At 33.2% G+C, this 26,549-nt stretch overlaps 1 protein-coding gene across 1 annotated transcript in view; it reads right to left on the bottom strand.

Moving 5' to 3' along the window:
* Nucleotides 1–26,549, bottom strand: part of DENND4C (DENN domain containing 4C) — a 139,093-nt gene that overhangs the window by 90,938 nt on the left and 21,606 nt on the right. Inside the window, exon 2 of the mRNA XM_051997438.1 lies at nt 16,200–16,521. Coding sequence (XP_051853398.1) covers nt 16,200–16,504 — 305 coding nt within the window. The 5' untranslated portion in view covers nt 16,505–16,521. The remainder of the gene's footprint in view (nt 1–16,199; nt 16,522–26,549) is intronic.

Raw genomic sequence — 26,549 nt, forward strand, 5'->3', positions numbered from 1 at the left:
CTCCAGTGGCTCTCTATCACCTCCAGGATCAAATACAAAATGTTCTGTTTGGCATTCAAAGGCTCTCTTTTCCACTCTTCTTAAACCTTAGTCCCCAATACATACATACATACACATACACACACACACACACACACACACACACACACATGCACGCATGTGTGCTCGCACGCACACTTTAATTTTTATTTATTGTTTTTCCTCAGTTACTTTTTTACATTTGTTTTTAAAATTTTTGAGTTTTAGGTTCTCTCCCTTGTCCCCACCCACAATTAAGAAACCACATTTGAAGTTATGCAAAACATTTCCATAAAAGTCAAACTGTGAAAGTAAACATAGATCTCCTACCCTAATAAAAATAAAAACTCTCAAGAAAAATTAAGAGAAAAATAGAGAGAAAAATAAAGAGAGAGAATGTTTCGATCTGTATTCAGACTCCTTCGGTTTCCTCTCTAAGTATGAATAAGATTTTTTTTTTAATCATAAGTTCTTTAAGAGTAGTTGTAGATATGTATTACTAAAAATAACAAAGTAATTTACAGCTGGTCAAATGCTATTACTTTGTATACAGTATATTTCACTTTGTTCATGAGGACTTTCCAGGTTCTCCCCCATCCCCCCCCAGAGCCTCCTGCTCATCAATTCCCAGAAAACAATATTCCACCAGAGAAACTTACTTCAATTTTTTTTTTACAATTACTATTGTTAATTGTATTTTCTCCCATTTATTCTCTCTTTACTCTGTTCTTCCTCAAAAGTGTTTTGCTACTGACCACTCCCTCCCTCAATAAGCCCTATCTTTTCATCTCCCCCCCTTTATATATCGCATTTCCCTCCTATTTTCCTGCAGGGTAAGACAGATTTCTATATCCTTCTTGAGTATGTACCCCACACATATTCTTCAACCCAACTCTTTATGTTCCATAAACAAGACTGTCCATCTCTAGGATTTCAGCATTTTTATTGTTTCCTATGCCTTGAACATTCTATGCTTTCCCACCTCAGCTTTACTTCTTCCCTTCTCTGGCTTTTTTAAACCCAATAAAAATCTCTTCTTTTTTAATAACTCTTTCCCAACTTCTCTTAATTCTTGTACATCTTGTATTTGAATTATTTGAATTTATACTGTGAATTTTTTTTTGAATCCTGATGTTTATTTACATGTTGTTTCATTTGTTAGACTGTCAGCTCTTAAAACCTTTTCGCAAGCTTATCAGAACTTAACACAGTATCTAAAACATAGTAGGTACTTATTAAATGTTTTCTAACTTACAATATACTATCTATGCAACTATGATCAAGTCACTTCAATCCTATATGTTCATCTTAAAAATAGGAAGCTAAAAAACAAGCTTTTACTAAATAATTATTGCATTTTAGGTTCCAAATCATTTTTGTAAATGTCTGTTACCATGCAATGCTTTTTAATTCTCACAAAGACTCTGAGAGATTAAGCACTACTGATAATAAACTATTATATAATCTGCTTATGATCACTTAAGTTCCAAACATTGAAAGCAGGATTTAAAGTCAAGTCTTTGCTCAGGTCAAATTCAAACTTCTTTCTATTAAACCAGAGGCTTGTGCCATGGACCCTTTGGCTGCCTAGTAATACCTATGAACTATTCTAGAAATTGTTTCTGACAATTTTCAGATGAAGAAATTGAAACTATTTCTAGTCATATGAAAAGATGCTCCAAATCACTACTTGATCAGAGAAATGCAAATTAAAACAACTCTGAGATATCACTACACACCTGTCAGATTGGCTAGAATGACAGGAAAAGATAATGATGAATGTTGGAGGGGGTGTGGGAAAACTGGGACACTGATGCATTGTTGGTGGAACTGTGAATGGATCCAACCATTCTAGAGAGTAATTTGAAACTATGCTCAAAAAGTTATCAAATTGTGCATACCCTTTGATCCAGCAGTGTTTCTACTGGGCTTATATTCCAAAAAGATCTTAAAGGAGGGAGGGAAAGGAACCCACATGTGCAAAAATGTTTGTGGCAGCCCTTTTCGTAGTAGCAAAAAAGCGGAAACTAAATGGATGCCCATCAGGTGGAGAACGACTGAATAAATTATGGTATATGAATGTTATAGAGTATTATTGTTCTGTAAGAAATGATCAGGAGGATAATTCAACGAGGCCTGGAAAGATTTATATGAACTGATGCTAAGTGAAATGAGCAGAACCAGAAGATCATTGTACATGGCAACAAGAAGACTACACAATGATCAATTCTGTTGGACGTGGCTTTCTTCAACAATGAATTGATTCAGACCAATTGTTCAGTAACGAAGAGAGCTATCTACACCCAAGGAGAAGACTATGGAAACCGAGTGTGGACCACAACATAGTATTTTCATTATTTCTGATATTGTTTGTTTGCATTTTTGTTTTCCTTCTCAGGTTTGTTTTTTCCTTCTAGATCTGATTTTTCTTCTGCAGCAAGATAACTCTATGGATATGTATACATATATTGGATTTAACATATATTTTAGCATGTATTGGACTACCTGCCATCTAGGGGAGGGGGTGGGGGAAAGGAGGGGAAAATTTGGAACAGGTTTTTACAAAGGTCAGTGATGAAAAATTACCCATGCATATGTTTTGTAAATTAAAAGCTATAATTAAAAAATTGTTTCTGAATATCTAAAATAAAATATAGAGAATCATAAGGAAAACCAATTATATTAAAATACAGATAAAAATATTTATAAATGTAAAAAGTAGATTTAAAGAAGGCTCATTATTAATAAGAACCCCTGCATTAAACTATGTGGTCCCTATAATAATAGATACCCTATCTTTATGGAGTTTAAAACTAGTTTTAAGTAACGCTTTAAAACACTATATAAACAAGAGATTTTAAATTTTTACTTTTTTAAAAGAAATATAGTAAAAACCAATTAATTTGCCCTTAGGTCAGTATATATTAGTGAAAAGTTTGTAAAAAGAGGAGGAGGAAGAGGAAAAGGAAGGGAAAGAAGAAGGAATGGACAAAAATGGCCATTTGAACTTCATCTGCCCAGCTGAGTGGCAAGAAGTCCAAAAAGGACTGGAAGGAAAAGGATCTTTACTAGAGGAACCCTCAGACAATAGAGGAGATAGCCTCAGTGTACTGGGAACAGGTAATCATCTCTTTCTCAGATTTCAAAGTGTCCCTGGACTCCTGGGATACCATGAGTCTCTTTTTACAAAGCACTTTTCTTTCAAGAACCCAAAGAGCAGCAAATAATAATAATAACAATAATATCCCACATCCATAAAGTATTTTCAAGTTCACAAAGGGTAACAGGAAGCTTAAAAGACAACAGAGATTGTTAATCTTTCTGCAAGATAGACACCTGAAGACTATGGCCCCTTCCTTGGAATGTTTTTAATAGCACAAAATAAAATACACAAATATGATTGTAATAGAACATTAATGTACTATAAGAAATGATGAGCAGGCTGATTTCAGAAAAAACAAGAAAGCCTCATATGAACTGATACAAAGTGAAATGAGGAGAACGAGAAGGACATATACAGTAATAGCAAGATTGTGAGGATCAACCATGATCAATCTTCTCTGCAATAGAATGATCTAAGACAATTCCAAAGAACCGAGGATGAAAAATGCTATCCACCCCCAAAGAATTGGTCTGTATGCAGATTGAAGCATATTATTTTTCACATTTTGTATTTTTAATCTTAGGTGTTTTTCCTTTTGGATATGTATCTCTTCTTTCAAAACATGATGAATATAATATACTTTGCATTATTAAACACATTTGGAGGATAAAAGGAAAAAGAAGATTTGGAACTCCAAATTGTTTAAAAATGAATGTCTAAGAGAGACAGAGCCAAAATGCCAAAGTGAAGGCAGGGACTCACTCAAGTCCTCCCTTAAACTCCTCCAAATACCTTTAAATAAATGACTTTAAATAAATTTTTCCAGCCTAAAGTGGCTTGGAAGGTTGGCAGGAGGGATCTGTTTGCATCAGAGTGGGTCTGGAGTGCAATCACAGCACAAACCCCACCAGCACAGCCTGGGACTCAAGAAACCAGGAGCAATCTGTGAAAGCTCTGAATCTGTGGCAGTGGCAGCAATCTCCAGGCCCCTCAGGCCACAGATGTTAAGGACAACTGGATAGGAAATTATGGAACACTGGGGTATGTGTGAAGACCACCAGCTAACCAAGCTCAGGTTTTGGAAACCACTGAATCAACAGTGGTAGCAACACTGGAGATCTCAATACACAGGTAGGAGGGCCTGAACAGCTGATCAGAGGGAAACTGTAGGGTCCTCTCATTCTGGTACTGTGGACCTCTGTGGCTTTGCCCATACTCAGCTCTGAATAGCAGAGCTGGCTCACAGTACAGCTCTCCAAAAGGATCTCTGAAAACAGCTACACAAAACCGTGAAGTATGGCACAGTACACCCTCCACCTTAGAAACAAAGTAGTCTGGACAGGTAGAGGAAAAGTTGGAAAGACAAATGAGAGTGGTGCAAAAGGAAATACAAAAAAACTGAGGAGAAGAATGCCATAAAAAGCAAAATTGGCCAAATAGGAGAAAGGAAGTATAACAGTTCACTGAAGAAAATAATTCCTTAAAAATCAGAATAGAGCAAATGGAAGCTAATGACTTATGAAAAATCAAGGTACAACAAATCAAAACCAAAAAAGAAAAAAGAAAAAAATCGAAAACAATGTGATATCTCATTAGAAAAGGAAATGACCTGGGAAACAGATCCATGAGAAATAATTTAAAAATTACTGGATTACCTGAAAACCATGATCAAAAAAAGTACTTGAACGTTACCTTTCAAGAAATTATCAAAGAAAACTGTCCTGATAGTCTAGTTAAAATAGAAATTGAAAGAATCCACCAATTATCTCCTTAAAGAGATCCCAAGATGAAAACTACCAGGAATATTATAGACAAGTTCCTGAACTCCAAGGTCAAGAAGAAAATATTGCAAGCGTCCAGAAAGAAACAATTCAAGTTCAGCAGGGCCACAGTCAGAATAAGACAAGATTTAGCAGTTTCTAGGTTAAAGGACCAGAGGATTTGAAACATACTATTCTGGACAGCAATGGAGCTAGAAATACAATCAAGAATCATCTATCCAGCAAACCTGATACAATTCTTCAGGGCAAAAGGTAGATTTTCAATGAAAAAATCGAGGACTTTCAAGCATTCAGGAAGAAAAGACCACAGCTGAATAGAAAATCTGATTTTCAAATACAGGACTGAGGAGACACATAAGGAGGTAATCAGGAAAGAGATTTCATAAGGGACTGAACAAGATTTATCTGTTTACATTCCTACCTGGGAAGATGATATTTATAACTCACAAAAACTTTCTCATTATGGCAGTTAGAAAGAATATGTATAAACAAGGGACAGGTGTGAGGTGAATATGAAGAGAATATTTTTTTAAAAAGGGATGAGAGAATAATGTACTGGGAGAATAGGAAAGGGAGACATGAAATGGTATAAATTATTTGCCAAAAAAGAGGCAAGAAAAAGCTTTAAAAAGTTTTTTAGAGGGGAAGAGGAAGACTGGAGAAGAAATGATAAACCTGACTCTCATCAGATTGGCTCAAAAAGGAAATAACAAACACACTCAGTAATAGTATAGAAATCTATCTTACCCTATAGGAAAGTAGGAGAAGAAGGGGATATAAGAAGGGGAGAAAGTGATAGAAAAGAGAGAATATGGGAAACAGGATAGTCAACAGCAAAACACTTTTGAGAAGGGGCAGGTTAAAAGTAAAGAGACAATAAACAGCAATGATAATTTTGAAAAGAATTTTGAAGCCAATTTCTGATGAAGGTCTCATTTCTCAAATGTATAGGGAATTAAGTCAATTTTGTTTTTCAAAAAAGAACCATTCTCCAATTAATAAATGATAAAAAGATAAGAACTATGCCCAAAGAGCTATAAAATCATGCATATCTTTTGACCTAACAATACCATTACAAGACATGAATCCCAGAAGATTAAAAAAAAAAAAAAAAGGAAAAGAACCCCTATGTTCAAAAATATTTATATAAGCACTCTTCCCAGGGCAAAGAAATGGAAATCAAGGGAATACCCATCATTTATGGAATGACTGAATAAACTGAATAAATAAAAATAAATAATAAATGATTATGTGATTATGATGGAATATTATTGTTCTATAAGATTTGATTAGAAGGATTATCAGAAAAATCTGAAAAGTCTTCCATGAGCTCAAAGTGAAATATATTGTTTAAAAGTAATAGCAAAGTTGTGAGATGATCAGGTGTGAATGATTTCACTATTCCCAGCGATACAATGGTCCAAGACTACTCTGAAGGACTTATAAAAAATGTTATCTATACCAGACAAAGAACTGATTGTATCTGAATATAGACTAAAGCATAATTTTTTAAACTTTTTTTTTCTTGAGGGTTTTTTTTGGGAGAGGGAGAGAGAATCTATGTTTTCTTTTGCAACATGACTTATGGAAATATTCTGATTAACTTCATATGTGCTTTCTCAGTGGAGAAGAGAGGAAAAGAGTGAATTTAGAATTCAAAAGTTTGTTTAGTTTTTTTTAATAATGGTATTTATTTTTCCAAATATATGCAAAGAAAGTTTTAACATTTACTTTTGCAAAATTTTGTGTTCCAAATGTTTCTCTCTCTCCTCCTTTTTAATCCCCTCCTCATAGACTGAAAGCAATCTGATATAGGTTAAACATGTATAATTATTCTAAATATATTTTCATATTCACCATCCTGTGCCAAAAAAAAAAAAATTATCTGATCAAAAGGGTAAAGAATATAAGAAAGAAAAAAAAAGGAAACAACAAAAACAAAAGGTGATAATCATATACTTTGACCCACATTCAGTCTTCATAGTCCTCTTTCTGGATGTGGATGGCACTCCAGTCAAAAGTCTATTGGAACTGCTTTGAATCATCTCATTATTGAAAAGAGTCAAGCCTATCACAGCTGATCACCATGTAATCTTCTTGCTACAATGTACAATGTTCTTTTGGGTCTGCTCACTTCCTTTAGCATCACTTCATATAAATCTTTCCAGGCTTTCCTGAAATCAACCAGCTCATCATTTCTTATAGAACAAAAATATTCCATTACTTTCATATATCATTCAGCCATTCCAACTGAGGGGCATCCATTCAACTTCCATGAAACTCAAAGTTTTAAAAACAAATATTAAAAAAAATTGTTTTACAAGTAACTGGAAAAAATAAAAAAAATATTAAAACATAAAAAATCAATGTTTAAAATAGTCTGTACATGTAATTGGGATAAAGTTATTAAAAAATAAAAATACACAAGATTACAAAGAAAAATAATTATACTTAAATATAGTAATCAATTTTTTTTTAAGGCTAAGAACCCCTGACTTATCATGACATCATTAAGATGGAAACTGAGTAGGAAGGGAAAAGCATTCCCTAGCCAAGGAACAGCAACAAAAAGAGAGACATATACAGACAAATTACACCTGCTGTCATCCATCTACCCATTCCCCACCTTCCCCCAGCCACTTCAACTCTTTCAAGTTTATGGGTCAAAAGCATAGCAAAAGAATTCAGGGAAAAAGAAAAATATACCTCTATTTTTCTTGCTGCGCAATAAAAAAGGAATTACACTTTTAAAAAGCAAATACTTCTATAAGAAGTCATCTATTATAAAATAAGAGACTGCCAATTAAACAAATACAAGAATAAACACCTGAAAGAACTAGGAGAGAAGGTGTTAAAGCCAAAAAACTATCTACTTCTACATTCTGCCATCCTCTCTGGCAGTGCTACACACACACACACACACATATACATACAACATATATTAGAGAAAGAGAAACAGAGAGGGGTTACTATCTCTGACTGAAGAAGATTTCATATTGCTTTAACAAGTATCAAACCTACTTAACTGACAATATTTATTAATGTTTACTATGAGTCAGACAATGTTGGTTTCCTCTGTAAAATTTTACATAGAATCCTAACTGTCCTTTCTCTAATGATACTTACCCCTTATAATCTCTGCCTCATCATTCTACTGATCCTTTCTCCAAACTTAATCTCTTAGTTGCCAAATCCAATGGTCTTTTCTCAATCATCCTCCTTCTTGAATTCTCTGTTAATCATCCTCTTTTCCTTACTACTTTTTTCTAAGTTTTCCTGGTTCTCCTCCTATTCATCTAATCCTTACTTTTCTGTCTCCTTTGATGAATTATTATCAGGGCAAAGCACTTTAATCCTTCAGGATCCTGTGCTTAGCTCTCTTCTAGCTCTCTAAATGACTTCAATGGGTGATCTCATCAGCTCCCCAGGATTAGTTACCATCTCTATAATGATGATTCTCAAATCTACCTGTTGTTCTATATAACCTCACGAACCACAGCATGCCAGGCCTTTATATTCCCCACTCTTTCTCAAAACCTGTCCAAGTACATGTACCTTGCTTCCATAAGATTTTCTATCTCACCTTCTGCGATCCCTTTTTCTTTTTGCCTTTCATCTTTTCCATTATCACAGTCCTTTCCAATGAGTTCTGTCTTCTCATTATGTGGCCAAAGTATTTAATCTTCAGAATTTGTCCTTCCAGTGAAAAGCCTGAATTAATTATTTTAAGTACTAACTGATGTGACCTCCTTGTAACCTCGCTGTTGTCTAAGGGTTTCTCAAAAATCTTCTCTAACTGTACAAATATATACACATATATTGTATTTAAGATATACTTTAACATGTTTAACATGTATGAGACTGCCTGCCATCTAGGGGAGGGAAGGAAAGGCAAAGTTGGAACAGAAGTGATTGCAAGGGTCAATGTTGAAAAATTACCCATGCATATGTTCTATCAATAAAAAGCTATTAAAAAAAAAAAAAGAAAGAAAAGGTCTTCTTTTGAACCACAATTTGAAAACATCAAATTCTGTGATGCTCAACTTTCCTTATGGTCCAAGTCTTACTACAGTGCTACTGGAAAAACTAAGCTTTGCCTATACAGACCTTTGTTGGCAAGAGGATAACTACTTTTTAGTATGCCATCCAGATTTGTCATAGCTTTTCTTCCAAGGAATATCTTTAAATTTCAGAGCAACAGTTGCCATCTACAACTCATCTTTGAGCTCAAGAATACAAAATCTGAGGCTGTTTCCATTTCTTCTCCCTCTATTTGCCAAGAAGCAATGGAGTCGGTTGCCAAGGTGTTGTGTCAGCTTTTACGCTTTCTTCTTTCACTTTTGCCAAGAAGCTTCTTATTTGCTCTTCACCTTCTGTCACAAGAGCTGTATCATCAGCATTATCTGAGATTGTTGATATTTATCCCAGCAACCTTAATTCAGGGTTTTAATTCATCCAACCTGGCATTTCACATGATGTACTTTACATACAAGTTAAATAAATAAGGTGACAACATACAACCCTGTGATATTTTTTTTCCCAATCCTCAACCTATTATTTGTTCCATGTTTGGTTCTAACTATTGCTTCTTGGCCCACATATAATTTCTTTAGGAGACAAGCAAGATGATTTTATACTCCTATTTTTTTGAAGACTTGCCACGTTTTGTTGTGATTCACATACCTATTCTATCCTAATACCTTTTTGATGATCTATCTCGTATTCCCAATGTCTTTCAGACATCTCAAATTAAATCTTCAGTAGATATCTTAAATTCACTATGTCTCAAATTGAACTCATCTTTTCCCCAAAATCATCCTCCCTTCCAAATTTCCCTATTATTACAGAGGACAATACCATTCTCCCAGTTACAAACACATCATTTTTGACTCCTTTTCACACAAATATAGAGCTAAATAAATGAATAAATATTAATGGCTCATGGGCAGGCTGAGCCAGTACAATAAAAATAATAATTCTATCTAAATTAATTTATCTATCCAGTGCTATATAAATCAAATTACTGTAGAATTATTTTATGCAGTTAAAAATAACAAAATTCATCTAGAAGAACAAAAGGTCAATATTCTCAAGGGAAACAATGGGGAAAAAAAAGAAGGCAGCCTAGTGGTGCCAGACTTCTATCTATAATACAAAGTGGTAATTATTGCCAAGGTCTATTGATTTCACTTTTGTAAAAGCTCTCCAATACATTGGCTTCTCTCCTCTTAAACTGCCATCATTCTAGTTTTGGCTCTATTGTTGTTTTTTTTCTTTCTTTCTCAACCCTACAACATCAGGGAGGTGAAATTATGACATCCAAGTGACTTGAATTTAACTCAGGGAGGGCTGGGCAAAGTTCCCAGATTCATTTTCTTCTCTAAAGCCATCTGGGTCCAATGGCAAGTCATAGATCAGAGTGGAAGTGGCTCTAATGTAGTGGGAGACTCCTAACCTTTTTAAACTAAGATCTTAAGGTAGCTCAGTTTGACTGAGGCAGCACCAAATCACTGACTAAAACTAATTAACAAGAAAAGGCCTCTTTTACCTAATCAAAAAAAATTTTTTTTTCTCATCAGAAAGGGAAATTCACTGTTTCTGTCCAAAACAGAAACAATGGCTATTTAAATTCACTCTGAGTCAATCTAAGGATGACCAAGTTGGTTTGGCCTGCCATTTATAGTTGGTCAATCAATAAGAGCCACAGTGGTTTGGGTGTAAGCTTGGTACTAGTCGGTAGCTTTCCAGGTTAGCAATCAAAATTTACATTCCTTTGGGCAAAGAAGGCACAGGTAAGGTTATGGTATGTTGTCATCACTTCATGATTATTACTGCAATTGCCTGCTACAGATGGCTCTGCCTGCCTCAGGCCTCTCTACTCTAAATCCATCTTCCTGTCAGCCACCAAAAGGATTTTCCTAAAACTTAAGTACTACCATACCACTCTTCCCCCACCCCCACTCAATAAATTTCTGAGGTTCCTTCTCACCTCCATGATCAAACACCAAAATCTTCTGTTTCTGATTCAAAGCGCTTCAAAATCTATCCTCCTCCTAGCATTACAGTCTTACTACCTGCCAAATACTCTTCAACCCAATGACACTCTTCTCCTTGCTTTTCCACTATTAAGACACTTTTTATCTACTGGTATACATTTGTGACTGACTGAATACTCTTCTTCCTCAGCTCAGCCTACTGTACAGTCTTTCCTAGCTTTCTTCACAAACTAACTAAACTTCTTCTACAGGAAGTTTACCAAAACCTTTTAAGTTCTAATGTTTACCCACTCTTCAAATTATTTCCTATTTATCCTGAATATACATTGTTTGTACATATTTGTTTCCTTGTTGTCTCTCCCATTAGACTGTAAGCTTCATGAGCACAAAAACTGTCTTTGACTTCTTTATGTATTCCCTTTCTTCCCCTAGTCCTTAGCATAGTGTCCAGCACATGGAAGTGACTTAATAAATGTTTATTGACTGGATGACTCAGCCTCTCCAGCCCCTTATTCTGGTGAGTTCCTTCCAAAACTTCCATTTTAAAGAAAGTACTCAGGGCAGCCATATTCACTCTGTCATTCCTCTCAGGGTTTCCCTACAGAATCTTCTCATCACTCTTGAACTCTTCTCTACTTTTCCCCTCCATTTTACCTTCCCCCAACCCACTCCACCCAAATCCAAGGGTTTAAAATATAAAATCCTTCCTATTTGCACAAAAATGTTTATAGTAGCTTTCTTTGTGGTAGCAAAGGACTAGAAACTGAGAAGATGCCATCAATTGAGGAATAGTCAAACAAGTCTTGGCATACATGCAAAGCTATGGAATACAATTTTGGTTATTAAAAATAATTGAGTATGATGGTTTCAGAAAAATCTGGCAAAACAATTGAGATGATTGATGCCACTTCCAATGACCTTGTGATGAAGAGTGCCATCTACACCCAGAGAGAGGATTGTGGGAACTGACTGTGGATCACAACATAACATTCTCACCCTTTTTGTTGATGTTCACTTGCAATTTGTTTGCTTACTTATTTTCTTACATTTTTGATTCGATTTTTCTTGTACAACAAGAGAATTGTATAAATATATTTACACATGATGGATTTAACATATATCGGATTGCTTGCCTTCTAGGAGAAGGGTTGGAAGGAGGGAAAAATCTGAAACACAAGGCTATGCAAGGGTCAATGTTGAAAAATTATTTGTGCATATTTTGAAAATAAAAAATTTTAATTAAAAAAAAGACAACATGAACTGCAACAGTGAGGAGAACATTGTACACAGTAACAGCAGCACTGTATGATGATCAACTGAAACACTTGGTTACTCTGATCAAGACAATGATTCAGGCCAGTTTCAAAGGACCATAATGAAAAATGCTATCCACTTATAGAGAGAACAGATGAATTCTAAATGCAGATTCAAATATGCTCTTTTTACTTTATTTTTCTTGGATTTGAGGGATTGGGTTTTATTTTGCAACATGGCTAATATGAAAATGTGGGTTTTTTTTACTTCACATCTATAATCAATATCAAACTGCTTCCCTTCTCAAAGAGGAGAGAGGGAGAGAATTTGAAACTCAAAAAATTTTAGTGTTAATTTTTTTAATATACGCAATTGTAAATATTTAACAGAAAAAATAAAAATCTATTCAAAGTTAAATAAAAAAGAATGTAAGGTGCTTGAAGAACAAGAATTGTCTTTTTGTTTATATTTGTATTTTGACAAATATATACCAACAAGATATATGCAGGATAACTAGGAGTTATTTATGAAGTTATGAAGAGAGTCAACACGATAACTAAGAGATTCTGATAGACTTTTAGGAGATGTTATTTTAGTAAGGATGTGAAGGAAGTTGAGGAAAACAGTAGGCTGAGTTGAGGAAGGAAGAGTATTCAGCTTACCACAATGCTTGCCCTATAATAATATAATAATGAAATTAATGCTAATTTCATTAAGAAAAGAGTATGCTAAATTGACTTCAAGTAACTGTAAATCTTTAATGACCTAGAAACAAAACAAAAAAAAACTATATTAAGTACTAAGTACATGTACTGAACTAGAGAACTATTAATCACCATGCTAAACTAGATAACCATTGTCTTTATCAGTTCCACTGAGTTAGCATCTTGTAAGAATCTTTGTTTTAAGTACAGAATTCTGGCCCATAACATGAAAGTATATACAGCAAAGTGACATCAATATATACAACTAAGAACTATTTTTTAATAAACAATTAAAAGATATGAACAATTTTCAGCAGAAATATAGACTAACAACAACTATATGAAAAATGCTCTCAATCATTGTGAAAAGCAAATTGAAACAACTTTGAAGTTTTTATCTCATACTCAAACAGGCTAATGTCATAAAAGTCAATTTTAGAGGAGGTAATGAAATAAGGTCAACATTGATCCATTCAATGCTGACAGAGCTGTGAAATTGTTGATCTGATCATTGTGAAAATAATTTGGAATTACACAGTCATTTAACTGTTCAAAACCCTTTGAGCCACTGAAGAATATATTCCCCCCAAAAGAATCAAAGATGGAAGGAAAGGAATGGATACCAGTATATGCATAGCAGAACTTTTTTTATGTTACCTAAAGATGGGAAACAAAATGGATGCCCATTCACTGGGGAAAAGCTTAACAATCTGTGGCCTATAAATGTTATAGTAACATAAGAAATGATGACCATAAAAAATTTGAGACATATGGAAACTTAGATGAAATAACCAAGAAAATAGTAATCAAAAGAAACACAGCTATGACAATGAATATAAAAACACTAAAATCATAATATCCAAGCTCAGATTAATTTCAATGAAATAAGTGTTTATCAATTAGTTTTGCTTAACAAAAGTTATCAATAAAATTTAATTTAAAATCACATTTAAAAAGTTTCCTATAATATGTATTACTACAATGCTGGGGGTTGGAATTCTGGAGAAATATACTTGAAAAAAGGTGTTAACTCAATAGAATTGATGAGATAATGGTTCTCTAGTTCACATATATCTAGTATATGATATGATATAATCACTTTAGTTTGATATAATGATATAATCACTCTAGATTGGCTTATACTCAGTATATTGTAATGATGTAATAGTAATAGGATATTTAAACTGGAGACAAAGTCAGACTCAGAGGGAGACTGGTTGAGACTAGCAGACTGTCAGACTGCTAGAGGAGGACGGGATCAGACTGAGACTGGGTCTGGCTATGATAAAAAGCTAGCCCAAACATTACATTACAATGTATTAGTTTTCATCATTAGAAGAACTGATTTAAATGGAATGAAAAAAATCATAGGAAAAAAATACTTGCTCTTGTTTGAAAAAAAATTTTTTTAAATAACATCAAAGAGATATACCACAGAATTGCAGTCAAATATTGTCCCAATTAAAAAAAAAAAAGGCCAATGAGCCCAATTCTGATTCCTTGAGAAGATTCTCCAACATTATTAAAGAAAAGGATTAGTGAACATTTAAAAGTAAAAAGTGGAAAGGATCAGTGAACATGAAAAAACAAACAAACAAAAAAACCCTGAAGGAGCCAGTACAGCCAGTTTTAAAGGCCCTTTTTAAAAAAAAAACTTTATTCTTGTACAATTCTCTATGTCTCATGTAGAAATAATATGAAAAATACAAGGGCTAGACAAAATTTGAATTCGCCTAATGCAAATGGCTGAACTCTTAAAAGTAATCAGTAATAACTACCCAAAAGGATATATCTCTTAATAGAGTGCCCCAGATCTGTCCTTGGTACTATCCTGTTTCAACATTTATAAATGACATGAATAAAAGCATTGATGATATGTAGCAGATAACACAAATGTGAGAATAGCTAATAAACTAGGTGATAGGATCCAAAAAGATCATGCCAAACTCCAATGTTGGGCCCAATCTAATAAGATGAAATTTAATAAACATAAATGAGAAGTCAAAAGCTTAGATAAAACATAACCAATCTCAGGAGTGTAAAACAGAATAGATATAGCTAAACAAAGTCTATCTAAAAAAGAATAAGTGGGATTTTAGTGGGTTATAAGCTCAATGTGTCTAGCTGTAATATGGCAGTCAAAGAGAAGTTAATATTTTAGACTATATTAAAAAGAATATAGTGAACAGAACTAGACAAACAATAGTTCTGTTTCACTCTGGCCTGACAAGACCATTTGTATAATATCTGTTCACTTCTGTATATCATATTTTGGAAAGGACACTCACAAGCCAAATTTCCACAGAATACTGCAGATAATTAAGAACCTGGAACTATGCTATATGAAAAATGATAAGGAATCAGAGACTTGGAGGTATAACATGACAGGTAACTTTATCTGAAAGGCTATTTCACACAAAAGAGGGATCAGAGATCTTCTGCATGAACCTTGTGGACATAACTCATAACAATGCATTAGAAAGACATGTACTGAGACCTAATGCAAAAGAGAAGAAAATTCTTAAGAATAAGAGCTGTCCAAAAGTGAAATGTGTTGCCTGTGAAAGTAGTAGGTTTTCCTTTCATTGGGCTCTTCAAATAGAGGCTGGATCTTCAATAGGTTTGTTGTAAAGAGGATTCTTATTCAGACTAGATTAGATGATCACTGAATTCCTTTTTAATTCTTAAAATATGATTAAATAGAACACTAATCCCAAGCACTAAACTGCACATAAAAATTACATTTTATGATAAGTGAAATCAGGGCTTTCATTATGTCTTATTTACTTACTTCCTTGAGTACATGCTATATTCCTTCATCTCCCAATAAAATCCATAAGGCTATATAAGTGCCAAAAGACTATGATGGCTTCATTTTTGTCTCTGTCCTAATGCCCAGGATAGTACCTTACAGATTAACAAGTGTCACACATATCAATGAACTGAAATCAACTTAAGCATTCCCTTTATGATTATTAGTTATCACAGGTTGTGATTTCTTCACATTCAACTAATATTGGTTATCTTTTATGCCCTGAAAATCTGTTAACTACAATCACAAAAGGAATTATACTTCACTAACATTATTCCTTACAAAATCAAACAATAGTACAGTGACTAAAAAAAATTTTAAATACAATAAGATTTGTAAAGAAATGTAGTGTTTTATTCATTTGGTTCTAATTGTAATTCTAATAAATAAAATAGCAACAAGTATTTAATCATTTTGTCTATTACTTAAGTCAACTGAAAATTCATCCTTTTAGACTTCCACTGAAGCATGCAGAAATATTATAAAAATCAACTAAGTTTATATTTACTAGATAAATAATGAATAACTCACCCAATATCTGTGAGAGGTGGTTTGTCTCTTCCCCTCTTGTAACACAGGAAAAGCTCTGGACTTTTCAAGCTTCCATAGTTCAAATTTGCTTGGAGAGCAGATGGAGTAGCTTCAACACACGTAAAACCTTCAGGGACTGTTTCCCCTGCTGATTTGATAATAACAGCAATATCAGTAATTGGAGCTTTCGGTCCAGTTGATTTTGTGTCTAAACGATTTATTTCTTGATCCAATAGGGTAGATGTATCAGTGAGGCCTGCGACTACAAAGTAGTCAATCACTCTTGGACCTTTGTCTTCTAGCATGACTGCTATCCTATAGTCTAGAAGAAAAAGAAAAGCAGTTTGGTTAAATCTAAGATTTATCTTTGTTGGATTTTTTTTTAATTAAACTTAAAATAAGACAATGACTACAAAACAGGTTGTTCAGAGCTCAAACTGAAAGCTATTATCACAGAAAAAAGTTTTAATAGCAAGGGCCAATTCACATTTTTGTTTGATTTTTAGACAATGGATAAAAACAAGAGGTAAAGGTTCAGAATAACTCTTATGACAACTGTATAGCAACTAACATGCATAAGTATATTTGAACATAAGCACACAAACTATAAGACAGAATAATCCCAAAACTATCTGTTAGCAAAAAAGGATCTGGGAAGATGACATAATATATGAGGTATTCCAACATTCCCTCCAAAATTTAAAATAATGCACCAAATCAAATTCTGTGGCTAACAAAAAACCAGGGTAAGATTTTTTGCAGCCCAAATGACTTAGGAAGTCAACAGGAAAAATCTGTGACACTGGAGTCAGGGGCAACCTGGAATTCACATGGCAGTCAGAGACAGTAAGATATTATAGGGGCACCCTCACACTGGGTATAAGACAAGTTCTGTTCGGCAACTTCAATGTCCACAGCCAAGACTAAACCACAGTTCCAGGACAAAAAAGAACTATAGTTCAACTATAGTTGAAAGGGAGCAGGGCCCTAGAAACAGTTCCTAAACGGAAAGAAGTACCAGCAGGTACAGTAGAGCAGGGCCTTCACCTCAGTAAAGACCAAAGGGTAGATTAGGACAATGGCGATGACACCGCTATTTTCTAGAGCATACTACTTGGAAGCACTAAAGACTTACAGACCCCCAGAACTAGATATGAACACAGCAGAACAAAAAAGCCCTTGTTCCTCCAAGGTGAAGAGAAGACAACTTTAACATAAAATTCAAAGTCAAGAAATCAGCTGGGAAAATTATCAAACCACATCATAAGAACCCGACTATGGTGATGGGGGAGATCAAGACACAAACTCAGAAGACAATAGAGAAAAAAAACCACAAGTTAACACCTCAAAGAACTAAAGAAAGAGCAAAAACATGTATCTTAAATAAGAGTAGTAAAGGGAAAAAATGGGAAAAGAAATGAGTGATACAAGAAAATTATGAAAAAGAATTAATACTTTGGTAAAAGGAGGCATCACAAAAAAAAAAAATACAACTTTCAAAATAAATTAGAATTGGCCAAATCATACGATAAGCACAAAACTTTACTGAAGAAAAGAACTCATTAAAAAGCATAATTGGACAAATATGAAAAGAGGAACAAAAACAATGAATATTTCTTAAAAATTAGAATTTGGCAAGTGGAAGCTAATGCTTCCGTTAAGGCATCAAAAAAGCAATCAAAGTCAAAAGAAGAAAAAAAAGACGAAAATGTAAAATCTCATCAGAAAAACAACTGACCTAAAAAAAACATCGAAAAGAGATCATTTGAATGTTGGAGGGGATGCGGGAAAACTGGGACACTAATGCATTGTTGGTGGAGTTGTGAACGAATCCAACCATTCTGGAGAGCAATCTGGAATTATGCCCAAAAAGTTATCAAATTGTGCATACCCTTTGACCCAGCAGTGTTTCTATTGGGCTTATATCCCAAAGAAATACTAAAGAAGGGAAAGGGACCTGTATGTGCCAAAATGTTTGTAGCAGCCCTATTTGTAGTGGCTAGAAACTGGAAATTGAATGGATGCCCATCAATTGGAGAATGGCTGGGTAAATTGTGGTATATGAATGTTATGGAATATTATTGTTCTGTAAAAGAAATGACCAGCAGGATGAATACAGAGAGGACTGGCGAGACTTACATGAACTGATGCTAAGTGAAATGAGCAGAACCAGGAGATCATTATACACTTCGACAACGATATTGTATGAGGACATATTTTGATGGAAGTGGATTTCTTTGACAAAGAGACCTGAGTTTCAATTGATAAATGACGGACAAAAGCAGCTACACCCAAAGAAAGAACACTGGGAAACGAATGTGAACTATCTACATTTTTGTTTTTCTTCCCGGGTTATTTATACCTTCTGTATCCAATTCTCCCTGTGCAACAAGAGAACTGTTCGGTTTTGCAAACATATATTGTATCTAGGATATACTGCAACATATCCAACATATATAGGACTGCTTGCCATCTAGGGGAGGGGGTAGAGGGAGGGAGGGGAAAAATCGGAACAGAAATGAGTGCAAGGGATAATGTTGTAAAAAAATTACCCTGGCATGGATTCTGTCAATATAAAGTAATTATTAAATAAAAATTTAAAAGAAAAAAAAAAAAGAAAAGAGATCATTTAAGAATTATAGAACTGAAAGAAATAATTTTTTAAAAAAAGAACCTAGACATCACTTCTCAAGAAACTCTAAAGGAAAACTTCCCTAAATCTTAGGAGAAAGAATTTATCATCTTTTGGAAAAGCTCTCAAAGGCAGCTAGGTGGCACAGTAGGTAGAGTACCACCCCTGAAGTCAGGAGAACCAGAGTTCAAATCTGTCCTCATAGGCACTTAACACTTCCTAGCTGTGTGACCCTGGGCAAGTCACTTAACCCCAACTGCCTCAGCCAAAAAGAAAAAAAGAAAAGAAAAAGCTCTCAAAAGGAAAGTGTCATCTGTATTCAGAGACAGAACAGTGAAGAGTGAATTTGGATCAAGGCATATTATTTTTACCTTTTTGTGATTGTCTTATTTTTTCCTCCTTTCTTTTGATTTTTTTCCCTTTTGATGTGATCTTTCTTGAAAGAATTGTATATATTTAACCTCTATTGTATTGTTTGCTGTCTTGGGGTGGGAAGGGAGGGAGAAAAATTTGGAAGAAAAGATTTTACAGATTGTTGAAAACAATCTCTGTATATATTTAGAAAAATAAAATGTTATTGAAAAAAGATCCCAAAATGAAAACTCCTAGGAATATTATAGCCAAATTCTAGAGCTAGGAAAAAATAACTACAAGGAGCCAGAAAAAAATTATTTTAATACCATGAAATCACATTTAGAAGCACACAAAATTCAGCAGCTATCATTTTAAAGAAGCAGAGAGCTTGATATATTCTATCAAGAAGGCAAAGGAACTAGGATTACAACCAAGAATAACTAACCCAACAAAACTGAGTATAATACTTAAGAGAATATACTGGGCATTTAAGGAAATAAAGGACTTTCAGATCTGATGAAAAGACCAGAACTGAATAGAAAATCTGAAATTTAAAAAAAAAAAAAATGCAAGAGAAACATAAAAAGATACAATAGAAAAGAGAAATTATAAGGGACTTAAGATTAATTATTTACATTGCTATATGGGAAGATAATACGTGTAATTTCTAAGAAATTTAACATTATTAAAGTAGTTAAAAGAAATCCACATAAGAGTCATTGGTGTGAGTCATTATGTTGGAATGACCTCCAAAAAGGGGGGGAAAGGGAATAAAAGGGAAGGAAGAGAGAAAATGGAGAAAATTATTTCACATAAAAGAGGCACACAAGAAAGTCTCTTTATACTGGAAGGAAAAATGGAAAGAAAAAAATCTCTTTATACTGGAAGGGAAAATGGAAAGTGAGAGGTGAGTAACTCTTGAACCCTCTTCTCATCTGAACTGATTCAAAGATGGAAGAATATATTCTCAGTAGGGTAGAGAAATTTATCTTACTCATGAGTGATGCAAGAGGGAGGGTAACAGGAAAAGGGCAACAGGGACAGATGATTATGGGAGATCAGAAGCACAACAGACTTTTAAGGAAAGCAGCATTGGAAAAAAGTAAAAAAAAAAAATAAAAATAGAAGGAAATACTATTAGCAATCATAACTGTGAATGTGAAAGGGATGAATCCTCATAAAATGGAAGTGATAGCAGAAAGAATTAGAAACCAAAATCCAACAAAATGTTTACCAAAAAATGTAATTGTAACAGAAAGAATTAGAAACTGGAGCACAATCTATTATGCTTCAAGTGAAACAAACAAACAAACAAACAAACAAAAAAAAAAAAAAAAAAAACAAGGGTAGCAATCAAGATCTCAAAGTAAAAACAAAAAACTGAACTAATTAAAAGAAAAAAAGAGGAAAACTACATTTTGCTAAACGGTATCCTAGATAATAAAGTAAAATCAATACTTTGGGAAATATTAAATGAGTTACAGGAAGAAACATTAAAACTATACTGAAGGGGGGGAGGTAGGGACTTCAACTTTCCTTTTTCGGAGCTAGATAAATCTAAACTCAAGAAAATTAAGGAGATGAATAGAATTTTAGAAAATTAGATAATAGACTCTGGAGAAGCAACATTTAGGGGAAATTTTTTATTTCTAAAAGCAAACATCAATAACAAAAGAGAAAAGAGCAGATCAATGAATTGGACATCCTACTATAAAACAACAAGAAAAAGAACAAATTAAAATCTCTCAAATACCAAAACAGAAATTCTGAAAAATCAAAGGAGAGCTTAAAATTTTAAAAAATTAAACTAATAATAAATATTTAAACCTAGGAGCTAGTTTAATGAAAAAATAAAACAAAATAAACCATTAATAAATATGATTTTTTTAAAGTATAAAGAAAAGCAAATTACCAATATCAAAAATGTAAAGGGTAAATTAAATGCATTACCAATGAAGTAATTATTGCAAGTTATTATACCCAATTATAATTGCAATAATTATACAATTAAACTGACAAATGAAATGAATGACTATTTACAAAAATATAAATTGCTCAGATCAAGAGGAAACAGACTATTTAAATAACTCAATCTTAGAAAAATAAATTAAGCCATAAGCAAGTTCCTTAAAGATTAAAAAAAAAAAAAAAAAGATGAGATTTAAAAGTGAATTATACTAAATATTTAAAGAACAATTAGTTCTTTTTTTTTTTTTTTTGGAGAACAATTAATTCTAATTCTAATACCACTAATTTATGTGGTATTATCTATCTATTTGAAAAAATAGACAAAAAGAATCCTACCAAGTTTCCTTTCTATACATATAGTTTTCATACATAAATCAGGGAGGACAAAAATTACGAACCAATCTACCTAATGATATTAAGGCAAAATGACCAACTATAAAAAACTTAGCTACTCTAAATAATACAATAATCCATGACAATTCCAAAGAATTCATAATGAAAGATGCTATTCACCTCTAGAGATAACAAGATGAATTCTCTAAGTGCAGACTGAAGCATACATTTTTCACTTTATTTTTCCTTATTTCTTTTTCTTTTTCTTTTTTTTTTTGGCAACTTAATAGGGAAATGTTTTACATAACTTCCTGTGTATCACATTGCTTGCCTTCTCAATGGGTGGAGGAACAGATTAAGGGAATAAGAGATTGAGAATTCATTATTTAAAAAATTAAATATTTTAACTAAAATCTGTAGTGAAATACCTAAAGAATTTGTAATCAACTTGCCATCCGGGGGAGGGGGTGAGAGGGAAGATAGAGAGAAAAAAATTTGGAACCCAAGGTTTGCAAAGGTGAATGTTGAAAACTGTGTGTGTGAATATGTGTGTGTGTGTGTGTGTGTGTGTGTGTGTGTGTGTGTGTGTGTGTGTAAAATTAAGGGTTTAAAAAAAAAAGAATTTGTAATCAAACTAAGTTATCAAATAAGTAATTCTTTGAAGAGAGTGGAACACAGCAGAGCATTCTCACTCTATTTTTTGCTTGCATTTTGTTTCTTTTTTCTCAGTTTTTCTTTTTCTTCTAGATCTGATTTTTCTTGCGCAACTGGATGCCTGTGTGAATATGTATACACATATTGGATCTGACATGTATTTTGGCATATATTGGACTGCCTGCCAAGTGGGGGAGGCGATGGAGGAAGAAGGGAAAAATTTGCAGCAGGGGATTATGCAGGAGTCAATGTTGGAAAAATTATCCATGCATATGCTTTGTGAATAAAAGGCTTTAATAAAAATAAAGTTTAAAAAAAAAAAAGTAATTCTTTGAACCCAGCAGAATCTCCAAGATGAAAATTCTACATGTTTAAACAAACTAATCAAATGAAAATAATGAAATTTTATTTCTACTTATTTTTCTATTGTGAACATTTTTACACACACACACAATTTATGAATGTCACCAAAAAACTTACTTAAATTCTACAGAATAAAAAAAGCAATTGTGGGACCAAGAGACCAATACCAATTAAAGCTAAGTTATTTAATAGGCTCTGTGAAGTATTCATTCAAATTTTCTTTAGAGAAATTAGCAAAAGAAGTAGTATTAAATATCCCAAAAGATTTGGGATATACTTTTTAGTTTCAGTAGCTTAAAACATCATTAAAACTTTTTAATATCCCATATTGATTCTAACTGTGGGATTAAAACAAAAAACATCATCAAAACAGAAGTAACCCCACATGCTTAGAAGACAGTCATCCATGTATCAAACATTCCTTTGTCATGAAGATACCTCACCTCCATTTAATACAGCTATCTGTAATTGCCCAGCAAAAAAAAAAAAAAATCATCAGACCTATTCAAAGATGGAATTACTCAAGCTGATCACTGATAACATATGTAGCCATCATGCTATTTTATTTTAAGGCCAATCCAGTTTTAACACAATCACTTCTTTGGATTTTTCTGCTCATGAATTTTCATGCTTTTAAGAGCTCCCTCTGTTCTTTAAACCTGAACATTTCCTTTAATCCCAATTTTGATCTTTTGGGAGGGGGGAGTGGGAGGGGATTTAAGATCATTTTACCCATTAGACTCAACTTATGCCAAAATCAAGAGGAAGAATTTACAACAAATGTAACTTTACCACAGAGTAATTAGACAATACCTTTTACAAAATAGCTTTTCAATAAATACATGATCAATCAGTGAAATAAAAGTAGATAAAGCAACAACTCTAATTGGAATCAAATGTCTTAAAAAAAAATAATAATAAAACGAGAACTCCCAGGGTAAATTCTTAAAATACTGAAAAATAATTATCTTAAGTGTTTTCTTCTCCAAATTAATTCCAGATTTCTCAAATTTTTTTTTATCTTTTCCATTATTGCAATTAGCTTGACATTCTAAATGTATCTTATAAAACTGATAAAGTGAGGAACTAATGGTGAAAGACACAAACTTTTGCTTTGACATCAAAAATTTATAAAAACTACAAATTGGTAACATTATGTTCACACACTTAGATGCTAACATAAAAGGACATTCTTCTCATCAGCCTTCCTTATTCATACCTTTTATCAATATTCTAGTATTACTTTTTATAAATGGTAAATGTTGATTTATCAACAAAAATTAGTAAACTTGGCTCAATTTGTATATCCTAATATTCTAGTTCCTCGAATCAACTCCTATAACTAAACTTTTCCATTCTACCTCAACTATTATACATAGGGTTGGTCCCAATCTTTGAACTCCCCATCTACCTCCATTGTTCTACTTCCATTATCAACTACTATTAAAATTCTTTATTCTGATCTCAATTCCTTCTTTTTCTGTGCCTTTCACCTTTTAAACTAGGTGACTTTTGCCATATCATCAAAGATCTTGGGTCATGCTCCTTTTCCAATCTCAATCCCTTACCATTTCAACTTCACACTACAATATACCCTTGTCCTTTAATGTTCTTTAATTTTGCCAAATACCAAGTCTTAATTATTTTCACAATTGTCACTTCCACGGCTTATGATCCACTATTCACTGTGAATAAGTTAATTTTTATACTATTCCCTAATTAATTCTCTCTCAAATTGTCCTCCAAGGTTCTATTCTCAGTTCTCTTTTTTACTGTAGTATTCTTTATAAATTGGCTATTCAAAAATTCCTTATCTTGATGCTCCACTCATGCAGAACATGAGGTCCTCAATCTTTTTTCCATTCTATTTTCCTATACATATTTTCCCATAAATCCTGTTAGTTTGTGTTATTACCTTCCGTGTGTATACTAATATTTATTGAATTTAAATTATAAAGAATTGAATTTAGGCAACATTATTACCCCCAAAAAATGCTTTGTTAAATCTAAAGGAAAAACCTTGATATTTGTCCATTACAATGTACTAAAGCAAACTGAAAGTTAATATGAAATTTCAAAGTTGTCAGCACAGTGATCTTTAGTAAATACAGAATTGTGGTGAACCTAAAAATCTATATATTGATACAGAGTCTTGTAAACTAAGGCACTTAAAAATTATCACTCAATGGGAAAAACTTTACTTGTTGTTCTATTTCTTAACTAGGAAAGTATACCCAATTTCTTGGCACAGAGTTATAGCAAGTTATTCAAGATGAAATATGAATAATCACCAAGAATTGTAAAGGAAAATTTAATAGGCTATTCTATTCTACTCTCTGCAACATTCAGACTATTACATCAATAATACATGGCCTCACTAACATAGTTGGCATCTTATGCAACAAGTCAGCAAACTAAGAATGGACAAAGGTTGAAATCCCAAACTCTGACCAGATCCCATCACACTCTCCTTTTCCCCAAAATCTTTCAACCAATATCATTTTCACTCCTCCTACGCTATCCGATCTCTCCTGTTTCCTATGACCCCATGAATTGTGGACCTACACAAACAAAATTAATACCCCTAGCAAAGGGGGGAAGTGGTCACATGGTGGAGAAAAGATGTTGCATCAAATTTCTCTTATAAGGATTTGCTATCTAATATATATAAGCAATTAAAATAAACATACATGTAAAAACACATACAATAAAAGGCATTCTCCACTAAACAAGTGGTCAGAGGATATTAAAAGTTTTCAAAAGAATTGCAAACTACAAAAATTATATGAAAGAATGCTCTAAATTATTAATAAGAGAAAGGCAAATCACAACGACCCTGAGGTTTCACCTATCGTTTCAAAAATTGGCAAAGGTAACAAATTATAGTAGTAGTCAATTTTGGGGAAGGGTGGGAAGGTAGAAATATGAATGTACTGTTGATAAGAGCTTTTAATAGATATAATCATTTTGGAAAGCAATTTGGAATTTGAAAACATAGTGACTAAAATGTCCATACTCTTTGACCCAGGAATTCTATTGGAGCTTATACCTCAAGGAGGCCACTAATAAGAAAAAATGTCATCATAAATATCAAAATATTTACAAGTAGAATTTTCTGTGATAGCAAAGAATTGGAAATAAAGTATATACCCAATGATTTGTTGCTGTTCAATTGTTTTTCAGTTATGTCAGACTCTTTATAAACCCATTTGCAATTTTTCTTGACAGAGATATTGGAATGGTTTACCATTTCTTCTCCAACTCATTTTCAAATGAGCAAACTAAAGCAAACAAGGTAAATGACTTGCTCCGAAGTCACACAACACTTGTTAGCTAACAAGTGTTGGAGGTCAGATAGGAATTCAGGAAGGTAAGTCTTTGGAATCCCGGCTCAGGACTCTATCCACTGTGCCCTGAATGACTAAACAAAACTGTGGTACTGAATGTAGCAGGAGCAATATAAAATCATGAATCTGATGAATACAGACAGGTACACAAAGATCTATATGAACTTATGAAAAACAAGGTGAAAAGAACCAAGAAAACAATATAAACAACTACAAAAAAAAAAAAAAAAGGAAAAGGAAAAAACAACACACACACACACACACACACACACACAAAATCAAAAATCAAAAGTGTATGTTGCAAAATTATTTAAAAAAAAAAAAAAACCTACGGCTGGAAATAAGAGATATGAGAAAATACTCCTTTACAGAGGTGGGAGTTCTGTAAGTATTGCACATATTTTCAGAACTTATTGATTGTACTGATTTATGGTAATTATTATGGTAATAATTGTTGTCTTTTTGTTTGTTTTTTAAAAATAATATTTGTTACATATGCTGTCTTTCCAGGAAAGCCAGATTTGTTATAGATACTGGTTTTCTAGGAAGGCTAGAGAGGAAATTGTGGTAATATTTTTAAAAGTTATAATTTTTTTTTTTTTACATTTGTAGACTCAGGTCGCTCTAAGTCCACCAACTTCAAGGCAGATGTGGTTTGTTCATATACTTCATTTTAGGAGGGAATCACCAATTATAATT

This window comes from Antechinus flavipes, chromosome 1 (assembly GCF_016432865.1).
Source record: "Antechinus flavipes isolate AdamAnt ecotype Samford, QLD, Australia chromosome 1, AdamAnt_v2, whole genome shotgun sequence".
NCBI lineage: Eukaryota > Metazoa > Chordata > Mammalia > Dasyuromorphia > Dasyuridae > Antechinus > Antechinus flavipes.